General features: G+C 54.4%; 1 protein-coding gene across 2 annotated transcripts; it reads left to right on the top strand.

The window, feature by feature from the left end:
• The first annotated feature begins 8496 nt into the window (after positions 1-8496).
• Positions 8497-20629, top strand: ATP6V0C (ATPase H+ transporting V0 subunit c). Of its 2 annotated transcripts, none has more exons than XM_087734855.1 (3): positions 8497-8859; positions 18364-18547; positions 19797-20629. In XM_087734855.1, the coding sequence occupies exons 1-3, from the start codon at positions 8784-8786 to the stop codon at positions 19999-20001; spliced, it is 465 nt and encodes a 154-aa protein (XP_087590981.1). In that variant the 5' UTR covers positions 8497-8783; the 3' UTR covers positions 20002-20629. The 2 variants fall into 2 exon arrangements, with proteins under 2 accessions (XP_087590981.1, XP_087590982.1); XM_087734856.1 differs by lacking the exon at positions 8497-8859 and adding an exon at positions 13125-13239.

The raw sequence follows: 20629 nt of genomic DNA, 5'->3' as shown, positions 1-20629 counted from the left end.
GCAGGAGGAGGGCAGGAGGCAGGGGTGCGCCGCGTCCGATGAGCCCCAGAGGAGAGGAGCTGCAGGGGCTCCCACCCGGCTGCCACCCAGCTGCCACCAGCACCGACACCAGCGCAATCTCATCTCTAGTTTTTGAGGGGTCCATCGGCATGAAAAGCCCAGAGGAGAGGTCGGCATGGCACGGCACAGCCTGGCATGGCACAGCCTGGCACAGCACAGCCTGGCACAGCAGCCGGCCAGAGGCAGCGTCCCGGAGGAGATACTCCATCAGAGTGCAGGAGCCGAGGCTGGAGGAGCAAAAAGCAGAGCAGCCACGCGGGAATACCTGGGAAGTGCCGGAGGGATTGGATTTAATTTGCTAACTGGTAGCGGGGTACTCTGATGAGAGCTGAGCCAGGCAGGGAGGCGGAGGAGGGGAGGCTCCTGCCCTGGCACAGCTCAGAGCAGAAAGACGGTGATTTTCTCGTCTGCCTCGCCACGCGGCAGCGGCAGCTCTGCAGAAAGGCGGTGTGTCCCGCCGGCCAGCCAAGATTTTATTTCCCTCTCCGCCTGCCAGCTCCGCAGGCCGAGGGAGAGCCGGCAGCACGGAGGAGGAGCGGGTTTGTGGAGGGGGGCAGAGCCACGGCACTGTCCCAGCCCAGGGACAAAAGCCAGACTCGTGGCAGCCCGGCACATGGCTCTGAAGCAGCTCCCGTCCAGGCAGCAGAAAGCCTCTGCCCTCACCTTTCCTGGTAGAAACCAACCCATGTTTTCTCTCCAAAATTGAGTGTTGCGCTGAGCAATGACCCAAAATCAGGCTTCTCTTCCTCGGCACCCTGCGGCTGCTCGTTCTTGGCATCCACCGGCAGCTCCATCCCCAAAGAGAGGTGGCCGCGCAGCCAGAGCGCGGCACCCTGGGCTTTGCCTTGCCCTGCCACGTCCTGGCCCCGTGCGCTCCTCACCCCTGGTGCCTGCCGTCCCCTGGCAGCTGCCTGCGGGGCAGCCGGGCCACCGGCTCCCGGCGCTGGCAAGGAAACGTCCCTGGGCAGGCGAGTCCCAGCTGCATCCCGGGCTGGCTCCTGGCTCTCCCGCGTGGGATGGTGTCTGCCATCGCTGTGGGGAAGATAACAAATACCACCTGCTCCCACAAATGTCTGGCAGGAAAATCCCGCAGTTTGGAGGCTCTGGTGCCGGACCACCCTGTGCTTTGGGTTTACGCCGCTCTGGGCGTCTCCGCATGGAAGCACAGCCCCACACACGGCTCCCTGCCACCGAGCAGCCCTCCCACTGGCTTTGCCAGAGCTCACTTCTGCCAGGTCCAGCACTGAGGACAAACCCTATCGCTTGTGCAAAGTAACATAAGCGTGTGCAGTGCTTTACGCACTGAGCTGCTGGTCACTGTTGATTGAGGAGCCGTCACCACCAGCTTCCAGCCCATGGGAGAGCAGCACTCTGCATCCCCATCTCACCAAGCATCACCTCTCCAAAAGTGTCTCTCCAGGACACAGCAGCGGCTCCAGTCGCCCGTTTGCAGACCGGCCTCCTGAAAACCAGGTATGGGGTTGCGGCAGGGAGGTTTGCCATGCCGGCTCTCAGTATTTGTCTTCAAGAGCTCCGAGATACAGCACAAGCACAGGCTCAGCACTGGGAAAACCACGTCGGCTCCTTCTAGCAATGCAAACCTGGTGACTGAGGACCCAAAATCTGCTACGACACTGCAGGTGCATCCAGCACTTTAAAGAGAGGGTTGCTGAAAGGTGTGAGGTGGCTAGGGCATCCCACACAGAGCTCACCCAGCACCCAAGAAATTCCTGCAATTTTGATGGGTCCATCTGATGGTAAAATTAGCCAGTCGTGCCACATCGGAGAGAATCATCCAACCAAGCAGCAGAAGCGGCGCCGTGCGACTTCCACAAGTAACTATGGTAACCCAGAGCAAATAAATGCTATTTTCAAACCACGGGCAGAACCTCCTCGTGGGAAGCCCTGGCTGATCCCAGCTGCCAGCTGAGTGCTGGGGTCCAGGCATGGAAGCCCTGCGGAGGGAGGGATGGAGAAGACCAGCCAACGCACAGCACGTGGTCCTGGAGAGGACCAGGAGCTCCTCCTGCTTGTCTCCTGGCATGTCAGGGAAAGGGCAGTGGAAAAAAAACCCAGCTTTTCTCTGCACTGTCCCCAGGAGCTGAAGAAACTGTAGAAACAAGGATGATTTCCCAGCTGCGTTCGCCCACAAGCATGGCATGGAAAAGAGGGAGATCAGAGGTTTTATATAGGGCAGGAAAGTCCTGGACAGAGAGGTGAGAAGGGAATGGGATTAGGTTAGGTTAGATGAGAATAGCATAGCATAGCATAGCATAGCATAGCATAGCATAGAATAGAATAGAATAGAATAGAATAGAATAGAATAGAATAGAATAGAATAGAATAGAATAGGATTAGAGGTCCCTAATTTGCCTCATCAAGAAGTCTAGCACCGGGTAGTGTCCCAGATAAGAAGGAGTCAACAGCTCAGGATGGAAATCAGTTAATCAAGACCCAAGCAGAGCAAGAGAAACCTCATTTGCAAATTGCCCAGGGTCCTGACCTCCTGGGAGATGGTGTCACCCCAGGGACATGGGGAGCGGGGAACGGTCCCCCCGAGCCCCGTGACTCTGGCCATGTGATGTCGGCGAGGCGCCGCAGGAGAGACCAAAAGACGAAATGCTGCGGCCAGGTTTGCTCCATTGCTGGCGAGTGTTTGCTGCCGAGGCTGAGGGCTACGGGTCCGCTGCCAGCCCTGCTTTTCCCATCCCCGCTCCTGGCACCAGCTCAGCTCCACTGACCCCTTCAAACCCCCTTCCCCAGCCCTGGCCGAGAGCCCGCCCAGGCTTGTCCTGCGCTGAGCTGCGGGGCCCTGGGAGGTATAGAGCATTTTTAACACACTAACACCAAGTCCCCTCGGGAGGAGCGGGTGGCCGGAGCATCCCCTGCCAAAGCACCCCTGTCCCGCAGCAACATGCCTGCGTGCTCGGACCTGCCCGAGGGGCAGGGTGCTCCCAGCTGGCTTTCCAGGCCCCTTCCAGCCCTGATTCGCAACATGGGCGAAGATGCCGGCATCGCTGAAATGTTTAGAAACAGGAGCTTGGAGCAGGTACAAATCCCCTGGCAAACAGCTGATCCAGCTTGCCAAAACCCAGCCAGGGCCAGGGCAGGGAAGCAGCCCTGCTGTCCCGGGCGGCAGCACCGAGCAGCCTGCGGCCGGCTCCTGCTCGCTAAAAGCAGTTGAGGAAAGCTGGAGCCCTGTGTTAAATCGCTCTCTGGCACGTTTCGTCCGTGCAAAGACAGACGCACGGTCCCAGGGTGGGGAGAAAGGCATCTGCCATAAGGCCACTCAGAAAGTGACCCCAACAGGCGGTGGCACCCACAGCCTGCACCCACTGTAAATCCCATCTCAACCCTCTGCTCCCTTCCTCGGGCTGGGAACGGACAACCTGAAATCTCCCTTTGGTTGCGTTTGGTGCAGTGCCACGCAATACCACCAGGCACGCAGACGGGGCAGGGTTAATCCAGCCCAAAATTAAAAGGCAAAACTGGAGATGACAAACTCACAGCCTCCACGGCGAACGCGTGCGCGCATTCGGTGGCAGCCCGCTAAGCGCCTGCCTGGCAGTGTGAGGAGGGTGAGTGCGAGTTGCTGTGGGAACAGCGATTTGGGCTGTTCTGCCTCTGGGTTTCTGGCTCTTTGCCTTCGACATTGCGTTCGCCTCCCAGTTTTGCGTTAAATTTTGTTCCCTCCTTTCGTCGTCCTTTCCCTGAGGAAGAAAGCATCCCTGCACCTCCTCGAGGCAGCACCAGCGCTGGCATGAGAGCCTTGGGTGGCCCCGCTTCGGGGTGGCAGCGGGGCCAGCGGCACCCGGGGGGGCTGGATGGGGTGCAGCACCCATGGGGGCAGAGCTGACCCGGCTCCGAGGAGCGGGATGAGAGAGACCCCGGCCGCGTGGGGCCCATCGCTCCAGGGTCTGCGCGGGCCAGGAGACCCAGCTGCAGCAGCAGCGTGTTTGTGATAGTGGAAATACCGTGCTTTTAAACAGCAACAGTGTAGAAAGGATTTAATAGCATTGAACTACTCTTGGGTAACCCCTGCATCTCGCCTGGCACCCAGGCACAACAGGGAGCCAGGCAAGGTTCCACGTGCTGTCACCAGCATCCAAGCGGTCCTTCCCCTCCTCTGGCCCACGTGGGCTTCGTGCATCCTCATGTCCACCCACTCCACCCATCGCAGCCACACCTGGGGCAACCGGCGTGGTTCAGCGGGCATCCCTCCGTTGGCCAGGGTCAGTCCAGGGTCCTGTGAATCATAGAATCACAGAATCGTTAAGGTTGGCAAAGACCCTCAAGATCATTGAGCCTAACCGTTAACCCAGCACTGCCAAGGCCACCACTAACCCATGTCCCTCAGCACCACATCTCCCCGGCTTTTAAACACCCCCAGGGATGGGGACTCAGCCCCTGCCCTGGGCAGCCTGGGCCAGGGCCCGACAGCCCTTTGGGGGAAGAAGTTTTTCCCAATACCCAACCCAAACCTGCCCTGGCGCAGCTTGAGGCCGTTCCCTCTCGTCCCATCGCTTGTTCCTGGGGAGAAGAGACCGACCCCCCCGGCTCCAGCCTCCTTTCAGGCCGTTGCAGAGAGCGATGAGGGCTCCCCTCAGCCTCCTCTTCTCCAGGCTGAGCACCCCCAGAACCCTGTGGGGCGAGTGGAGGAGGACCGGGCAGTCCTGGGTGGATGGAAGGAGACAGATGCTCCTGTTTCCAGCACCCAGTCCGTCCCCGCACGCATACCCCAAAGAGAGGAGCGTGTTTGCACTGGGACACGCGGCAGGGCCCGCACCAGCCCCACCGTGGGCTCTCCTTGCCGCCACCTGGCCGGCTCCAGCAGCAGGGGGACGAGCGGGGCATGCGGGGGCTGAATACAGGGCAGAGAAGAAAATGTAAAATGAACTATTTTGGAAGAAAGCATTGTCAAAAGCATAAAAAAATATCCTTTCTATGAATCAGCAATTTCTGATGAAAACCCAGTCAATTTATTAGACCTTTAGTGCTGGAGAACTGAGACCCAGAGGCATTGAGTGAGTCCCAAATGAAAAGCATGGGAGGAGAAGGAGGAGGAGGAAGCAGGGAAGGACAAGAGGGCTTGGCTCAGGGCACTCGTGCCCCCAGGATTTCGGCTGCAACCGCATCACAGGGGCAAGGACGCTCCCAGCATCCCACAGCAAAGGGTGGAAGGAGGGAAGCTCGGCCTGTGGGGGGGCGACGGAGCCAGCGCTCAGCCCTTCTGGAGACACGGCGTCCCTGAAGCACCGCCGACGCCGCAACTCGTGAGCTCACTGCTACAAGGAGGCTCTTTGTTCGCCAGTGATGGCCGTTCGCTGGGTGGATGGGAGCGATGGTGCGGAGACAGTGCCGGATGACTGGTGGGAAGCCGCCAGTCGGCGAAGGGCAGCAGGGCCAGGGCGGCCGGCTGACCCAGAGCCGGGCGCAGGGAGAGGAGAAGGCAGCGTTACGGCACGTGGGGTAACGGGAGCCGCTGCGTCGGGCAGCCAGGGCTGCCCAGAGGGACAGGGAGACCTCGGTGGCGAGTGCCCGGAGGCACAGCGGGAAGAGCATCCTCTGGGGGCCCCTAAAATCCACCCTGCTCCCTGGGTCACAGCTCGAAGTATTGCTGCTGGTGTTGCCCCAGTCCACAGCTGTCCTTGGGGCTCCAAAGCCCTCGCCCGGTGCCGTGTCAGCACCCCTCACGCAGTGGCTTCACGGATAAATGCCCTGGGGGCAGACGACTGGGCTCGTCCCTGCCGGCCAGGGTGCTCGTGCCACGCTCTGCCTGGGCTCTGCACCCCGCAGCCACCCCATCGCCGCAGCCAGGCCAGGCCCGGTGTTCGGAGGGACGCCCGCTCTGGGCGAGGCATGGCAGCGACACAGCCGGACAAAGCCCAGGCAGGCAGCGGGCTCGGCTGGCACAGACCTCGGCGCGAGGAGTGGGATCAGGCACCGCCGGTCCCCGCTCCCCTCACCAGCCCACACTTGGGCTGCCAACGCCGCCGGTACCTGAGGGATGAGAAATTCACCCAAAGACCAATTGCTCTGGAGCTCTGGTGCAGGGATTGTCCCCACCCTAGTGAAAGGCTTCCTGATGTTAATTGGGGCTGCTGGAAACACTCATTAGTAATAACAGCCATCACCACAGCAACCGTGACAGTACCATGCTGACAAACTACACATCCCAGGGTGCAACACTGCAGGAAAAGCAGCGTGGTGATGGTGGTGACTGTGGTGGTGGTGGCAGTAGTAATAGTGGTGGTGGTGACAGTGATGGTGGTGATGGTGGTGGCAGTGATGGTGGTGGTGGCAGTGATAATGGTGGTGGTGGTGGCAGTAGCGATGGTGATGGTGGCAGTGGTGGTGGCGGCAGTGATGATGGTGATGGTGGCAGTGGTGATGGTGGTGGCAGTGATGGTGGTGCTGGCAGCGGTGATGGTGGTGGCAGCGGTGATGGTGGTGGTGGTGATGATGGTGGCAGTGGTAGCAGTGGTGGTGGTGGTGATGATGGTGGCAGTGGTAGCAGTGGTGGCGGTGGAGGTGCTGATGGTGGTGGTGGAGCACACGTGGGACCCACAGCCCCTGCGCCCAACTCTGCCAGGGCTGGGGAGGGTTCCCCCTCTGCCGGGGGGCAGAGCCCCACAGCCCTCCCCTCCTGCCGGCACTGCGCTTTCAGCCAGTCCCCGCCACAGGCCACGTCCTGAACGCCCCCACGAAGACCTGGCGACAGAGCCAGAGGCTGCCGCAAGCCCATCTCCTCCGGGAGCCGGTCCCCAGCAAGCGCCCGTGGGAGCCGCGGGCTCTCTGCTGCCCGCTGCAGCAACGGGGCTGTTTGTGTTCAACCAGCAGGCAGGGAATTTGCCAAGCAGGATTTAAACCCTGTTCTCACCTTCCCTGTGAGCTTTGGCCAGGCTGAGGTGTCCAGAAAAGTGGCAACAATGGGAAAAGGTAGATGGCCCTCAATTAATTTAGAGGTCTCCTATTTCAGGACATCAGATCAGCAGGATTTGTGGCAGCAGCAAAAGCAGGTGCAGGCGACTATTAATGAACACCCCAAATCCAGAATATATGTGGGTTTTTTCTAGAGTACCCCGGGTAACAGGAACGGCACCAGTCGTCCCTTCGGGCCGGGCTGCAGTAGTATCCCTGGGGTGTTTCGGGATGGGGTTAGCTCAGAGGGGGTTGCCTACACCCTGCCTGCAGCGGGGGTGGGTGGCAGCACCCATGGTGGGGTGACACCGCAGTTCAAACCCAGCCCACCCCTTCCCCTCCACCCCAGGGAAAGGGTGGCCCAGAGGCGCCGGTCATCGCCTGGCAAGGGAGCAGGAGGCACGCCGGGGAGAGGAGCGGGGAGATGGAGAACACCAGCGGGATGCTGCTGGGACCGGACCCCGGGAGGAGGCGGAGTGTGGGGGCTAGAGACCCCAGAGGGGACCCCAAGCCAGCAAGGCCCCGTGGGCACAGCGACGTCCCCTGCGGCGAGCCCGCGGCAGGGCAGCACGGGGAACAGGGCCCTGATGGGGAGACGGGGGATGCGGGGCTCAGTCTGCGGACAGGGCACAGCGGCTGTGGCACATGGCACACACTGTGGGGGACGTGGCACTGGGGACGCGGCACGTGGGACAGGGGACACAGGACACGGTACGTGGGGGACATGGCACTGGGGACATGGCGCGTGGGACAGGGGACACAGGACACGGTACATGGGGGACATGGCACCGAGGACATGGCACGTGAGACCAGGATGCGCCATGGGGGCTGCGTCATCGGGGACACGGCATGTGGGAGTGGGGACACAGGACACGGTACATGGGCTGCACCATGGGGGACGTGGCACCGGGGACGTGGCACACGGGAGAGGGACCACAGGACATGGCACCGGGGACGCGGTGCGTGGGAGAGGGGAGACGCCGCGGCGCCGCGGCACCGGGGCCGGGGGGCAAGGGACAGGGGCCGGGCAGCGGGGCCGGGGGGCAGCGGGGCCGGGGGGGAGGGCAGCGGGGCCGGGGCCGGGCCCGGGAGGGAGCGGTGGGCACGGAGCGGGCGCCCGGGCCCGGGGAGCGCCGGCCGCCGCGTAGGCGGGGCCGCGTCCTGGACACGCCCCTTATGCTAATGAGCGCTGAATCACGCTCAGCGGGACTCGGCCGGCGGGCAGGACTGAACCACCCGCGCGGAGGGGAGGGGAGGGCGAGCGGAGAAGGGCAGAGCGCGGGGGGGGACCGGCGCGGCAGAGCGCCCCGCTCCAACAGCGGGTGCGGAGGAGGAGGGAGCTCCGCTCGTTCTGGGGGGCGAGACCGGCTCTGGGAGCGGGGAACCGGGCGCGGGGGGACGGGGCGGCGGGCGGGGGCCCCCCAGCCGCGCGCGCGTGGTGGCGGCGGAGGGCGGGGCGAGCGGGCGGGAGCCGCGGGTCACGTGACGGGCGGGCCGCCGCCATTTTGTCCTGCGGAGGCAGTATTTAGGGCGCAGCGCCCGGGCCGCCGCGCACTGCCGCCGGGACGGAGCTCCGCGCCGCCGCCCGCTCCCCGCTCCGCCCCTTCCCTCGCGCTGCCCGCAGCCGGCCTCCACCCCGTCTCCCTCCTTCCCCTCCCTCCTCCCTTCCTCGCCTCCGCCATTTTGTGGCCGAGCGCTGCCCGCGGAGGACCGGCGCCGCGGCGGAGCCTCCCGCCTCCCCCCCCCGCCCTTTCGCGCTCCCGCTCCCAGCGGCGCCCCGGCCCGGCCCGGCCCGCGCAGCCATGTCCTCCAGCGCCAGCCCGGAGTACGCCTCCTTCTTCGCCGTGATGGGCGCCTCGGCTGCCATGGTCTTCAGCGGTGAGCGCCCGCCCGGCCGCGGGGGTCGGGGCCTGGAGCGGCCGGGGAGCGGGGCGGGGGCGGCGCGGTCTGGCTCGCCCGGGGGCGGGGGGCAGCCCTTTCCCCGTCCTCCCCCTCCCTCGGCGGGGCGGGATCCCCGGGCCTGGCGGCGGGGGCGGCCCCCGCGCCCCCCCCCCCCCCCCCCCGGCTCCATCCGGGCACCGGGGCGCGGCGGAGGGGGTCTGCGCGGGTGACGTCACCGCGGAGCGCGCCGGCGGCGGAGCCCCCGCTCCACGTGACTGCGGCGGCGCGGCCGCGCCTCCCCCCGCGGGGGCCGGGGGCCCGGTGTCACCGCGGGCCCCGGGCCCGGCGCCGCTGCCGGGCGCCTTCGCGGGCGGGGCGGGAGGCTGCCGTGCCGCCGGGCCGTGCCGGGCCTCCCCTCGGGGTCTGGCCGTGTCGGGGCCGGCCTGCCCCGCTCTTCCGCAGCGGCCAGGCCTTGCCCTCCCGGCAGGGAGCGTCGGTCTGGCTCTCCGGGGGCTGGGCGCAGCACTTCTGCGGCTGTGAATTGGACCAAGTTGCTTTCCAAACCATCCCTGGCATAACGCACGACCGGCTTTTCATGGGATTGAACCTAAATGTGCAAGCGATTTAGGAGTGAAGTCAGCCTTGCAGGTGTTAATGATGTTAAAAGGAACTGATAGGCGGCCTTGAAACGGGCGATGCACGGAATGGTGAAAAAGGGAAGCTGTGCTCTAGCGGCCGTCCATCTGCACCTCGAGTCATGGAGGTTCAGTGCGGAGTAAACTGGGTCATTCTGCAGTGTCGCTCTCCCTGTTGAAGAGCGTTTATGTAGAGACCCATAAATGCTGTTTTATACTAGAAAGACTATCATACGATGCCTCGTCTCTCTCGGAACCTGAGTAAACCTTCTGCAGAAAATGACTGCTGTTCCTGACTGAGCATTTACTGTTTCCTGACGGGTGCAGACCTGCCCTTCTCTTTGGGGGCTAACATGGGGAAGGCTTCGGCTCGATTTTTTTCCCCATGCAAGTGTTACAGTAACTAGGAATACAAGAACTAGGCATCAGTCTGGTTTTCTCTTCTGAAGACAGCCAGTGCCTCCCCATGTGTGAGCATACTGGCTTGTCTTCATCTGCCACCTAATTTGGCTCCCAGCTGAGGAATCAAAGCACTCAAGTATTGAATTGGCAGTAGCTCGAGTTACACGTAGCTGTTTATGTGCATTATATTAAAGTAGCCTCTGAGATGGCAGCCAGGTCTGCAAGGCAAATCTGTGGAACTGCTCTTGATTGATTAGTGTGGTAGGTTAAACTGTGTAAATAGCTCAGTAGACAGTGGATTAAAAGTAGTGTTTGAGAGGAAGCTGTCTAGCCGTGCTAGTGTTGGCACCATTGAATGGTTTCACACCAGCCATGTTCGTGGCTTTGATCTTTGCAACACAAAAAAAAGCCTGACTGGCTGTGTTTGGCCTTGCTCAGTTTGTACCCAGTGGTGGGATGCAGATGTCCTGGGCTGAGGGCAGTTAGTGGCCTGCCACCTTTGAGTTAAAACGTTGCGCTTGCACTTGATGGGTAAGGGTTTTCCTGAAAACAGTATGGCTGGAATGCCGTAGGGGCCAGCATTGGGACTACTGACCTACATGCCTCTGGGCTAGTGAAGATAATGGAGGAATAGACTAAGACCTGGTTACTTGTTGGAAAAAACAGTCAGCGGATCACTGCCTTTTGCGAAATAGTGGTGATTAAGGTCCTAAATACTGAGCTTTCTTCCTGAGGAAGGAGTCACTGGATTCCTCTTGCAAAATTAAACTCGAAGCAAAAGAACATGGTTGTATGGTCTTTTAGACACTGGTTTTGTGATATGCCAGCTTGCTTCAGTGGAAACATCAGTGAGGGATGCAAACTTGAGTCAGCATTTTAGTAGGAATTCAAAGTGTCGCTTAGCATGTCTAAATGAAAGTGAAGCATTTCCTAGAAGCTGTGGGTTTGGTAGCATGGTACTGTGGGTTTGCAAGTTAAAGGGGCGGGTTTGAGTTGGGTAATTCCAAGCGAGTGCTTAAGCGGTATTGATGAAGGTTTGGTAACTACCGTGTCGCTGCTGGTATGTGCCTGGTCCTTGATGCAGAAACTGTGTCAGATGGCCCTAATGCCAGCAGGTCTGAGCCACGCAGTTAGTCTCTGCCAGGGCCTAAGCACATCTGATGGGTTCAGTCACTGGAACAACAGGTTATAGATACTGCTGATGCGAAATTATTCCGTAGTTGTGAACGTTACTGAACTGCTCGTTTAGTGAAGCAACTTGGATTTTTAAGGCAATATGGCAGAGTCGTCAATATAGGATAAACTAAAACTTGCAGTGTCATGTAGCTTTCTGAATAGGGATGTGATGCTACAGCATCTTCTGATGCTAACAACAATTGTTAAAAAACCCACCTTGATTTAGAAGTAAGGAACTATGTCTGGACAAGCAGCGTAAAACTATCTAAAATTGTCCTAGATTAGTGTTAATTAGTGCAGTGATCATGCCTGACTCATGCTGTATCTAAAGATCAGATTCTTGTGGAGCTTGTAGTTCTGAGACCTGTTTCTAGTAAACATGTTCAAGTTCTATACTGTCCAGGCTAGTTTAATGTGAAAACAAGTGACTTTATGCAGTACTGTTTGATGTTTGAACATTAACTGCTGATGGTACATAGATAGCAGAACTTGTTCTGGTCAGCTAGTACTGATGGCAGCTAGAAAGACTAAAGCAGGCTGTTGTGACCTTGGCTATCTTCGAGCCTGCTTATTCATTTGCCGGTTACAACTTGTTCTGATGGCTGAAGGTCCTTCACTTCCTATGTGTAAAACATGTGGCTGGCTCAGTGTCAGGTGCTGTTGAGTGACCAAATCATTGTGGATTTCCCGTGTGACTTCAGCATGCCAAAATGGAAAAGCGTGGCAAAACGGCAAAGCTGTCTGATTCTGTGCTTGCTGATGCTCCGTGTAGAGAAGCGTGATGTCCCAGTGACCCCGCTGTGGCCTCCATAATGTGGTAAGGAGTTTCGCCTAGACCTGCACTCTGGATGGGCATTCCGGGCCCTCAGTATGCTTCATTACCAAGCATCTGGAAGACTGCTAATGAAGAGAGCTCTAGCCAGCAGTGTTGAGGTTAGTCCTGTTTCTTACTTCTCATTGTTGCTGCAGAGCTAATGAAATAGTACTTTTTATTTTAAACCAGGGCTGCAGATACTGTAGTTGGTTAGCTATTAAGGGACCTCCATGGTGAAATTGCTGGCTCAGAACATCTAGCTTGATGCAGCTGACAGCCCTGCACAGTCTGATTCTAGAAGGTGGCATGACTATAAACAACTTGCAGCCTTGAAGGCAAATTACATCTGTGCTTCCTGAAATACTGTCTCTTGAGGGATGGGGAGGTGGTAGGCAGGAGAGCTGCTTGCTTCTCAGTAAGTAGCTGTAGACCTCATCCTAAGCGGAGCTTGCAGACTCCTTAGCTGGAGCTTGCAGGCAAAAATGAAATGGTGGAACAGAGTGCAGCTCAAGGTAGTCTTCTGTTCCAAATGTTAGAGTACTTCAAAGGCATTGTGGTATGGGCAGGAGAACTCAGTGGGTCAGATGTTTGAGCTACCAGACTCCGTACAGTAGAGGGACTAGCTTAAGTATTCATCCTTAACAGCAGGTACATCGGTGGCCTATTAAGGCATCAGTGTTGTAACAGAAGTAAACCAGATAGGCAGTATTTCTACAACTCAGTTAAATTAAGGGAAGACATCTCAACAAGGGCATCGTTTCCACTCAGTAAATGCTAGTCTTAGGATCATCTGAAAACCAACTTGAGAATCAGGATAAACCATTGGCTCTCCAAAACTTGTCTGAAGCAGATATGCTGCTGCTTGTACTGTGGCTTCTGGGTGTACCTGATGGGACTCCTGTCTCACTCCGAAGTCACTGTAGGCTACACAGTCTGCAGGTACTTCCCCTCTGATGGGAGTGTTCAGAGCAGCGGTGGAGATGAATGCCAGCTGCCTCAAGGCCTCTTAGTCAACTTCCTTTTTTCCCTTCCTAAACTAGATTCTTCCATCTGTCCAGAGCCTGACCGATTTCAAGCGGCGGTTGCAACCTCAAACTCTCCAGCCTGATCAGGCTGTTTGGTGGTGCTTGAAACAATGGTTTCACAGAAGTGCATGCTTCCACCTGCTTGCAGTCCTCACCAAACAGTAAGGCAGAACTTGCTGAACTTGCTTCATTCAGACTGAGTCTTGTGAGTGTGAGGCTTCAAGTCAGGCTCGTCTGGCCACAGGAGTGTCTGCTGGGTGCAGTCAGATGACCTTGGCTTTCCCACACCTCAGAAATGAGGCAGCTTAGCTGTGGATGCCTGCTGGTGAGTGGTGTAAGCTGCTGTTAGACCAACTCGATGAAGAGGGCTCCTGCTGACTGGTATAACAAACTACCTGGAGTACAGTGGTCCACCTGGTCTGTGAAATGGGTCATCTTTGAGGTTGCAGGGGAGCTTGTATGATAAAGATAGATAAATAACAAGTGACTGGACCTCACTGCTTGCAGAAGAGTAAGCCTGTGCTCAGTGGTGTGAAGTGTCAGCCTTACCATACTTTAAAAAAAAAAAAACAACAAAAATTGGTTTTGTGTGCTATGTCAGACAATCCAGAGTACCAGTTGCAGCTGCTTGGGCAGTTGACTGGTAGCTCCTCTTTTCTTTGGACTGCTGCTATTGCAGCAGCTTCTCAAGGAGGTCGTAGACTTTTAAGTTCTCAGATTTACTGAACAAGGGTAAATGGCCTGCTAGCCTTGCAGGTTGTTTTTGATAATGCTGTAAGCTGACAGCGCTAGGCTTGTTTGAAATCCCCACACCCTATCGTAACACTAGGGAAGAACAAAAAGCATGCTGTCCCTAATCCTATAACAGGTGACTCAGTAAAGATTTTCAAAGCCTACAGCTTCCTGCAGGGCAGCTTATCTGTTTGCCCCTCCAGTTATCACTGGGGGCTGGCCGTAGCCAGTCTTCAGTCAGCGTGATCTGAATTTGCATAGGTGCCAGATACAGTTCCCCTAATGTGGCTTCCTCTTCTGTGGAGATACAACTGGACATAGCAACCGGGTTTTTCCAAGGTAGCCATGGAGTATCCCTTACTGTAATCTGAGGTAGAGCTGTGTTTGTGTTAAATGTGGTGGTGTAGGAGGGGCTTTAGAGTACCAGTGGGAAGCAGCCTGTTTCTTTGAAAATGCCCAGGTTTCTGGCATGGCAAAGCAAGGACTGTGCTGGACCTGGATATCAGCTCTAGCAGTTCTCCAGCCATTTAAGAACAACCTGCTCAGGGATGAACAGCCATTGAGGTGAATTGATGCCTGCTCTCTGGTTCAAGGGAAGCCTACCTACTGCAGAGGACAGCCCCCTTTGATAATGGATTAATTATAAAAGGTTCCAGATGTAAGTACTCATGCAGAGTGGTCTTTCAGACTTGCTATGATAGTAACCCATGGTATCTTAATTGAAAGTTTGACTTGTGTCACTAGCTCACTACCTAATGCAGGGAAATTCTGCCTGTTAGTGCTCTGGGAGTCTTTCACACATTGCAGTGTGAAAACCTGCTTCTCGGTGGTGGGACACAGGAGGAATCACTGGCTCTGAAGGGACCGAATGCTGCCGGAGTGTGCGGCTGGTTCTGAACCTCTCTATCCTTGGGCTGAGCATGCCTGAATGTATTGCAGCTCCTGGAACTGCATCTGTGCAAGTGGTTGAAGGCTCTCAGTAATGTGGTTGCTGTCCAGAGGTGCCTATCTGTCTGCAGTGCTTTGCAGAACTGATGCAAGGCTTTTGGTAATAGCCTCTTTCTGTATTGAGGGAGTGTCGCATGAGGTGACTGGCAGCTAACTTAGCTGCAAGATTAACGTTCTTGGTGCATGACCTTACTGAGCACTGTAACTATAGCTACAAAAGATTGGTCCTAAAACTTGGACCAGCACTTGATCTAAACCACAGGCTGCTCGAGTATCGACAGTGAATATCGGAGGCAAAGCTCTACTGGCAGTCCTGGCAGTGGCAAGACTACAACTAGTCTTCAGTCCTTACTGAAGCTATTGCCTATATGGCAAGTTACTTTCTAGCCTGTACTTCATCTTGGAGCTGCACAGCTATGCCACCTCTGCTACCACTTTTGACTAATAGGAAGTAACAGCTGTGGTGGGGAGCCAGGCAGCATATCCACAGCCCTGTGGGAGTGCGTTTTGCCCCCGGAGCAGTGCTAAATCAACTCTGGCTCGTGAGTTCAAGGAGTTACTCTTCAGAAGTATTTCAAAATCAAGTTAACCTTTGAAACAGGCTTACTGGGAGTAGATGGTCTTGAATGAAGTATTATAACACCATTGAACTTACAAATGGCACAGTTCCTAGTTATAGACCAGAATGGCTTCCTTCTGTGATAAAGCTAGGTAGGCAAAGTGCTTCTCCAGCTGCCAGGTAAATGTTTTGATAGCTCTATGTATACTTTTAAAGGTAGTGTTGCAGCTTAATTGGTCTGTATGTTAGGGGTGATGGAGCTGTATTATCTGAAGCAAATACATGGAGTCTTGGTGTGTAACAGTGGTACAGCTCTTGTTCCACTTTCCCCGTCTTCCACATGGATACCTTCAAACCCTGTTCACTGAGAAAACTTTGGAAAATGTCCTCCCAACTCATCAGTGGTATTTAAATGTGGCATATGAAGCCTGTGTGCTTCAAATGCTCACAGCTGCCAAGAGGTACAAGTCAAGATGTGCAGGAGGATTGACCTCAGTGCCCAGTGGCCCAAACTGAATAGTTGTGCCATTAATGGCTGTGTCACGGTGGGAAGTGGATATCATCTTTGCCAATGGACTGTAATATTGGGGTATTGCCAAAGGTGCAAGGAGAACTTCTCAGGCTAGTGAAGAGCAGTATGATATTGGAGATGCGGCTGGGGGGGACTCCAGTGTAAGCCTGTTGGTCAGGATGCTGCTAAAGACTTCACTGGGAGCAGATGTGCCAAGCTGAGGCTGTATGTGTAGCACCTGTGACTGTCCACCAGATCTTTAGTGCCATCTAAAAATGCATTGTTACAACTAACTGCCACAGAGTACATGTAGGCTTTATTTGTTAATGTGTCTAGACCAAGTTCAAGGCATAAGCTCTTGCCTACTCCCTAGAAATGGGATTTAACAACTGGGAATTGACAAACTCATACTGATCTGCCCTTCCCCAAAAGCTTAAGCAGGCTGGCTTTCTGTAAGTGGGATTACAAAATCAGCTTCTGTAATCCATCACTGCATTAATTGCAACACCTTTAAGTAACTTCAGAGTTGGAGGAAGTAAGGACTGATCTAATTTTAAATAGTGAACTTCCCTCAAGAGCCTTAGCATTTCTGGAGAGGTTTAGAAACAATTCCAAGTGAGAAATGGTTTCTGCTAAATGCCGTAGCCAGTTTAGAAGTCGACATAGCCTGAATCTTGATTCCACTTACTTCCAGTCTGTAGAAGATGCTTCATCCAACAGAAGAGGTTCCTAATTCCAGTTAGTGATTTCTTTCTAGACTTCCTAGGGGCTAGGCCCTTAAGCAGTACCATCGCTGATGTTGCTAGCTAAGTCTGTGCGGTAGTTTCCAGGCTCAGCTTACATTTGCAGGTAAAACTTGTCTTCTGCTCTTGGCTCAGGCTTCCAGCTAAGCTGGAGTCTTGTTCTGAATTGCACTGAGCAGCCTTCTACACCCGTCTCATCTGTGACAGCCAAGGCTTCAACAAAAAGAGGATCCAGGTTATGGGAGGTTCAGGAGCTTTGCTTATACAGAACCAATTTGTAGTTGATAAGAGGCTTTCCTTTCAAGTTTTTAAGTAAAACTGAACTTCCTTCTGATAGTGAGTCTTGGGTTAGTGCAGCGGTACTACCTTTATTAATCTTCTGAAGTTTCTTAGTGCAAAGCCAGGAGGATTACTGCTCAAAGATGGGCTTTATGTAAATGCCGAGTGAGAAGCAGGAAAGCATGTATCCTAAACCCTTTGGATACCTCCCAGCGACTCTTTTGGTCAAGGTGCACCATCTCACACTTGGATGCTGGTGTAAGAGGCAGCTACAGATCTTTGTGGAACAAGCTCTCCCCTGTAGAAATTAGTTTTTAAATGGGTGGAGCAAACTCAAAAAGTAGGTCTCTGAACAGTACAAAGATCTGAAATCCCCGTGGCTTTAATACTCCCCAGTAGCCTTTAGAGCAGACAAGAGAATTTTTATGCTTCAGTAGGACTGTTAGCTTTCAATATCAGCCTGATGGTGTCTGAAAAGGAGACTACCTACCCTTCCACATACCTTGCGGTGCTGCTTCAGGGGCTTAACCCTGGATGGCTGCAGACCTGCATATCATCTCCTGGGTGATGGTGAGTGCAGTCCGGAGTTAAGGAGTTCCTAGAGTACTCCAGAGCAAGGTGGGAAGGAAAAGGGTCTTTCCAAGTACTTCAGAACCAAGGAATGAGGTATTTGTAGAAGCTTTTGTTTGACACTATATAAAGTTTTCAAGGCAGAAGTTACTTCTTGGGGTAGTGCTTTGTGACTCTTGATTCTAGCATTTCTCAGTTGGTGGTGATAAGCCCATGTTCTGCTTTGAAAACCAAGCTTTGGATTCCTGCGTTGATCTCTGCATGCTCAAGTGTTGATACAGGTGATCAGTGAACCTTAGGGGTAAGGTGATTAGAGTACAGCTTGTGGTCCTCTAACCTACGAGCCACACTCTACTTTGTGGTTCCAGTGGTTGGATTAACAAGTGTTTGGACCTGAATCCTTCACAGGTGGGGTTATTGACACATGAAGAGGGTGTCCTTTCTCCAAGGAATGAAGTGCAGCAAGAATATGTGAGTTTGCTCTCGCAGTATGTGTCTGATGAAGCTGAAACAGCATGTTTGACCCCAGGACAAAGCATAGGGCAGATGGGACCTCTTCCACAAAACCTATGAAGGATGCCAGGAGGTGACTTGTTAAATGTTGGGTGCATCTGAGAACTCGGCCCATGTGGCTCAAAGTTCAGTGTCTGTAAAATCTGGCTTTCAGCCAGGTGACATCCTGCTGCGGTAGCAGGACATGTTTGCTGCGTTTCCTCTGCAGTTTGGCTGAGTGGAGCCTCGCAGCGTGGGCTCTGTGAGGGCACAAGCTCTGAAGTAACGAGTTCAAACCTTGGGTTTTGGTTCCTAAACAGGGAACGAATGTGTGCTGGGAGTGTACCCTGCTGGGAGGCTAGCTTAGAGAGGGCGTTCTGTTATCAGTACTGTTTGAACGGCACCTTTTCACTTGTCCAGCTTTGGTCTAGGGCTCTGGATAGGTCACTTCCTCATCCCTTAGGGGAATATTCCTGGCTGACAAACCAAGAAGTCAAGTGACCATGTTAGTTTTGCACAGTTCTTCCTTGTGCTGACTCATCTGTTCTAGCACTGCAGCCCAGTGGAGGAGACAGTATTTGGGGATGTGTCTAATGCATTTTTTTTCTTTTCCAGCCTTGGGAGCTGCATATGGAACAGCAAAGAGTGGTACAGGTATTGCAGCCATGTCTGTCATGAGGCCTGAACTCATCATGAAGTCAATCATCCCTGTTGTCATGGCGGGTATTATAGCTATCTACGGCCTTGTAGTGGCGGTCCTCATTGCCAATGCCCTCTCACCTTCTATCACACTATTCAAGTAAGTTGCTGCATCCGTCAGTTTTTGTTTGTTTGTCCTGTCACTATTCTGATGCTGCTGAATGGGTGGGTTGTGCTCAAGACCCCTGGAAGGACTGTCAGTGCTAAACGCACCTCCCCTGGGCTTAGTAAGGGCTGGATTTCAGCTGTCCTGCCCAGTGCCTTAGCCTCAGTGGTAGTGCTGCCTGCTTAGTTTGCTGTATTAGCTAGCAGATCAGACATCCCACTGCTAGAGATGATGCAGCGGTTTATGGCTTGCAAGAAACTGTGTACAGGCAGTACTGGGATAGGAGGCTAAGCTTGTTTCATGGTGCCAAATTGTAGATGTGGAATACACAGGTCTTTCCAAGACTGTCTAATCAGACTGTCTAAATAGTTCTCCTGTTGCCTGGGAGATGCAAGTGAATAATTAATATTGCTTGCTGCTTTATGTGCTGGTAAGTCAATCCTCAAGCTATACATTGGGCCTCTACACCAGCTGCAGTCTGAAACTTAATCCACTCTTTGCTTTTGAGAACAGCTGGAACTGGCTTGATTGATACCTCTCAGAATAAAACAATGCTTCTGAGGCCTGACAGTAGGTATCTGTGTCACTGTACAAGCTATGGCCCATGAGCAGCGTGGTTGCCCTAATAAGCCGTGATCTAAGAAACAGCAGGTACAGATGCTCCTTTGCAGCTACCAGGTGGCCAGATCCCGATAAGGACTGCCTGGAAAAGCAGACCATTCCTGTCCAGCTCTTGCAATGCAAGAGACCTAATGATCGCCTGGATGTGCTATGGCTGTATAATAAGGTTGCTAAAGGTGTGAGACAAAAGCAGCTATTAACAGGCTGCACAGCACAGTGGGACAGGCATTACTGCAAGTGCTAGCCCACATGGCTGGAGTAAGTGCAGCTCTGGCAGCATGCTAAGCCTGCAGCTGACGGAAGTGGCTACAGGTGAGCTGGGTGGCCACATGAACTCGCAGGCCCATAGCTTAGCTTCGTGTATGAGCCACACCTGAATATCAGCTAAAGATCTTGCATAGCTGCCCATGTTTTTAAGCATCAGAGCTAGGAGTCTCGAAGCCCCTGCTTTGTGAGACACTGTGCTTGCTGAAAGAGTACAGGAGCTCTTTCTGCAGGAAAGGGGTTCATTTTAAATGTTAGTTCTTATTTCCTTTGGGGAGAGAAGAAAGGCTAGCCTGAAGTTGAGGGGTTGGGTGTCGTGTTGCTTGTCACTGAAACTCTTTTCGTCTCTGTCCTACAGGAGCTTTCTTCAGCTGGGCGCTGGCTTGAGCGTGGGCCTCAGTGGTCTGGCTGCTGGCTTTGCCATTGGCATTGTGGGCGATGCCGGTGTACGGGGAACAGCACAGCAGCCCAGGTTATTTGTGGGCATGATCCTGATTTTGATCTTCGCTGAAGTCTTGGGTCTCTATGGCCTCATTGTTGCCCTTATCCTCTCCACAAAGTAAATGTCGCGGTATGATGTAAAGAGATGTAACAAATCCATGTTTAAAGAAAAAGCTCCAGAATGAAAATGGTCTCTCCAATGTGTACAGTTGTCCCAATTTGGTAGTTGATCTCTTGTAAATGCGCAATGTATGTTAGTGACTTGTCTGTCCTGTGTGTACTTCAATATTAAATTGGATGGGCTGCTCCAAGCCTGCTGCATGGCTTGGGGTGGCCTGTGTGCAATTTTCCACCCATTGCTGTTAGTACTTTATGTATAAATATGAACTAGAAATGTAATTTTTTCTCTTCACTGGATGTTTATTTATAAAAGACTTGACATGTTCATACATCTATGGAGCAAGGATTTTCAATTTCCCATGCTATATATATTAATCTTATATATAGGTAGATTACACTGTGGGGTCAGTTGTAAGTGCAGAGAATTCCTTGGATGTAACTTTGATTCTAAAGATTGCTGTAGTGTCCTGGTATTGGAGTATGAGAATTTCGTGTTTTATTACAGCAATTGTCCGAAACACTCCTGTGTTTCAGTAGTAACCGCGTATGCTCCGGCATCAGAGTCGTGCACCCAGTGTTGGGTTACAAACTTCTACCATGTTTCCAAATAAAACTTCCTCACTACATTGC

This window comes from Nipponia nippon, unplaced genomic scaffold (genome assembly GCF_047370975.1).
Source record: "Nipponia nippon isolate SJK-2023a ecotype South Korea unplaced genomic scaffold, ASM4737097v1 scaffold_5, whole genome shotgun sequence".
In the NCBI taxonomy this organism is placed as follows: Eukaryota; Metazoa; Chordata; class Aves; order Pelecaniformes; family Threskiornithidae; genus Nipponia; species Nipponia nippon.
The sequence above is the reverse complement of the archived record's forward strand: the minus strand, read 5'-3'. Positions and strand labels throughout refer to the sequence as shown.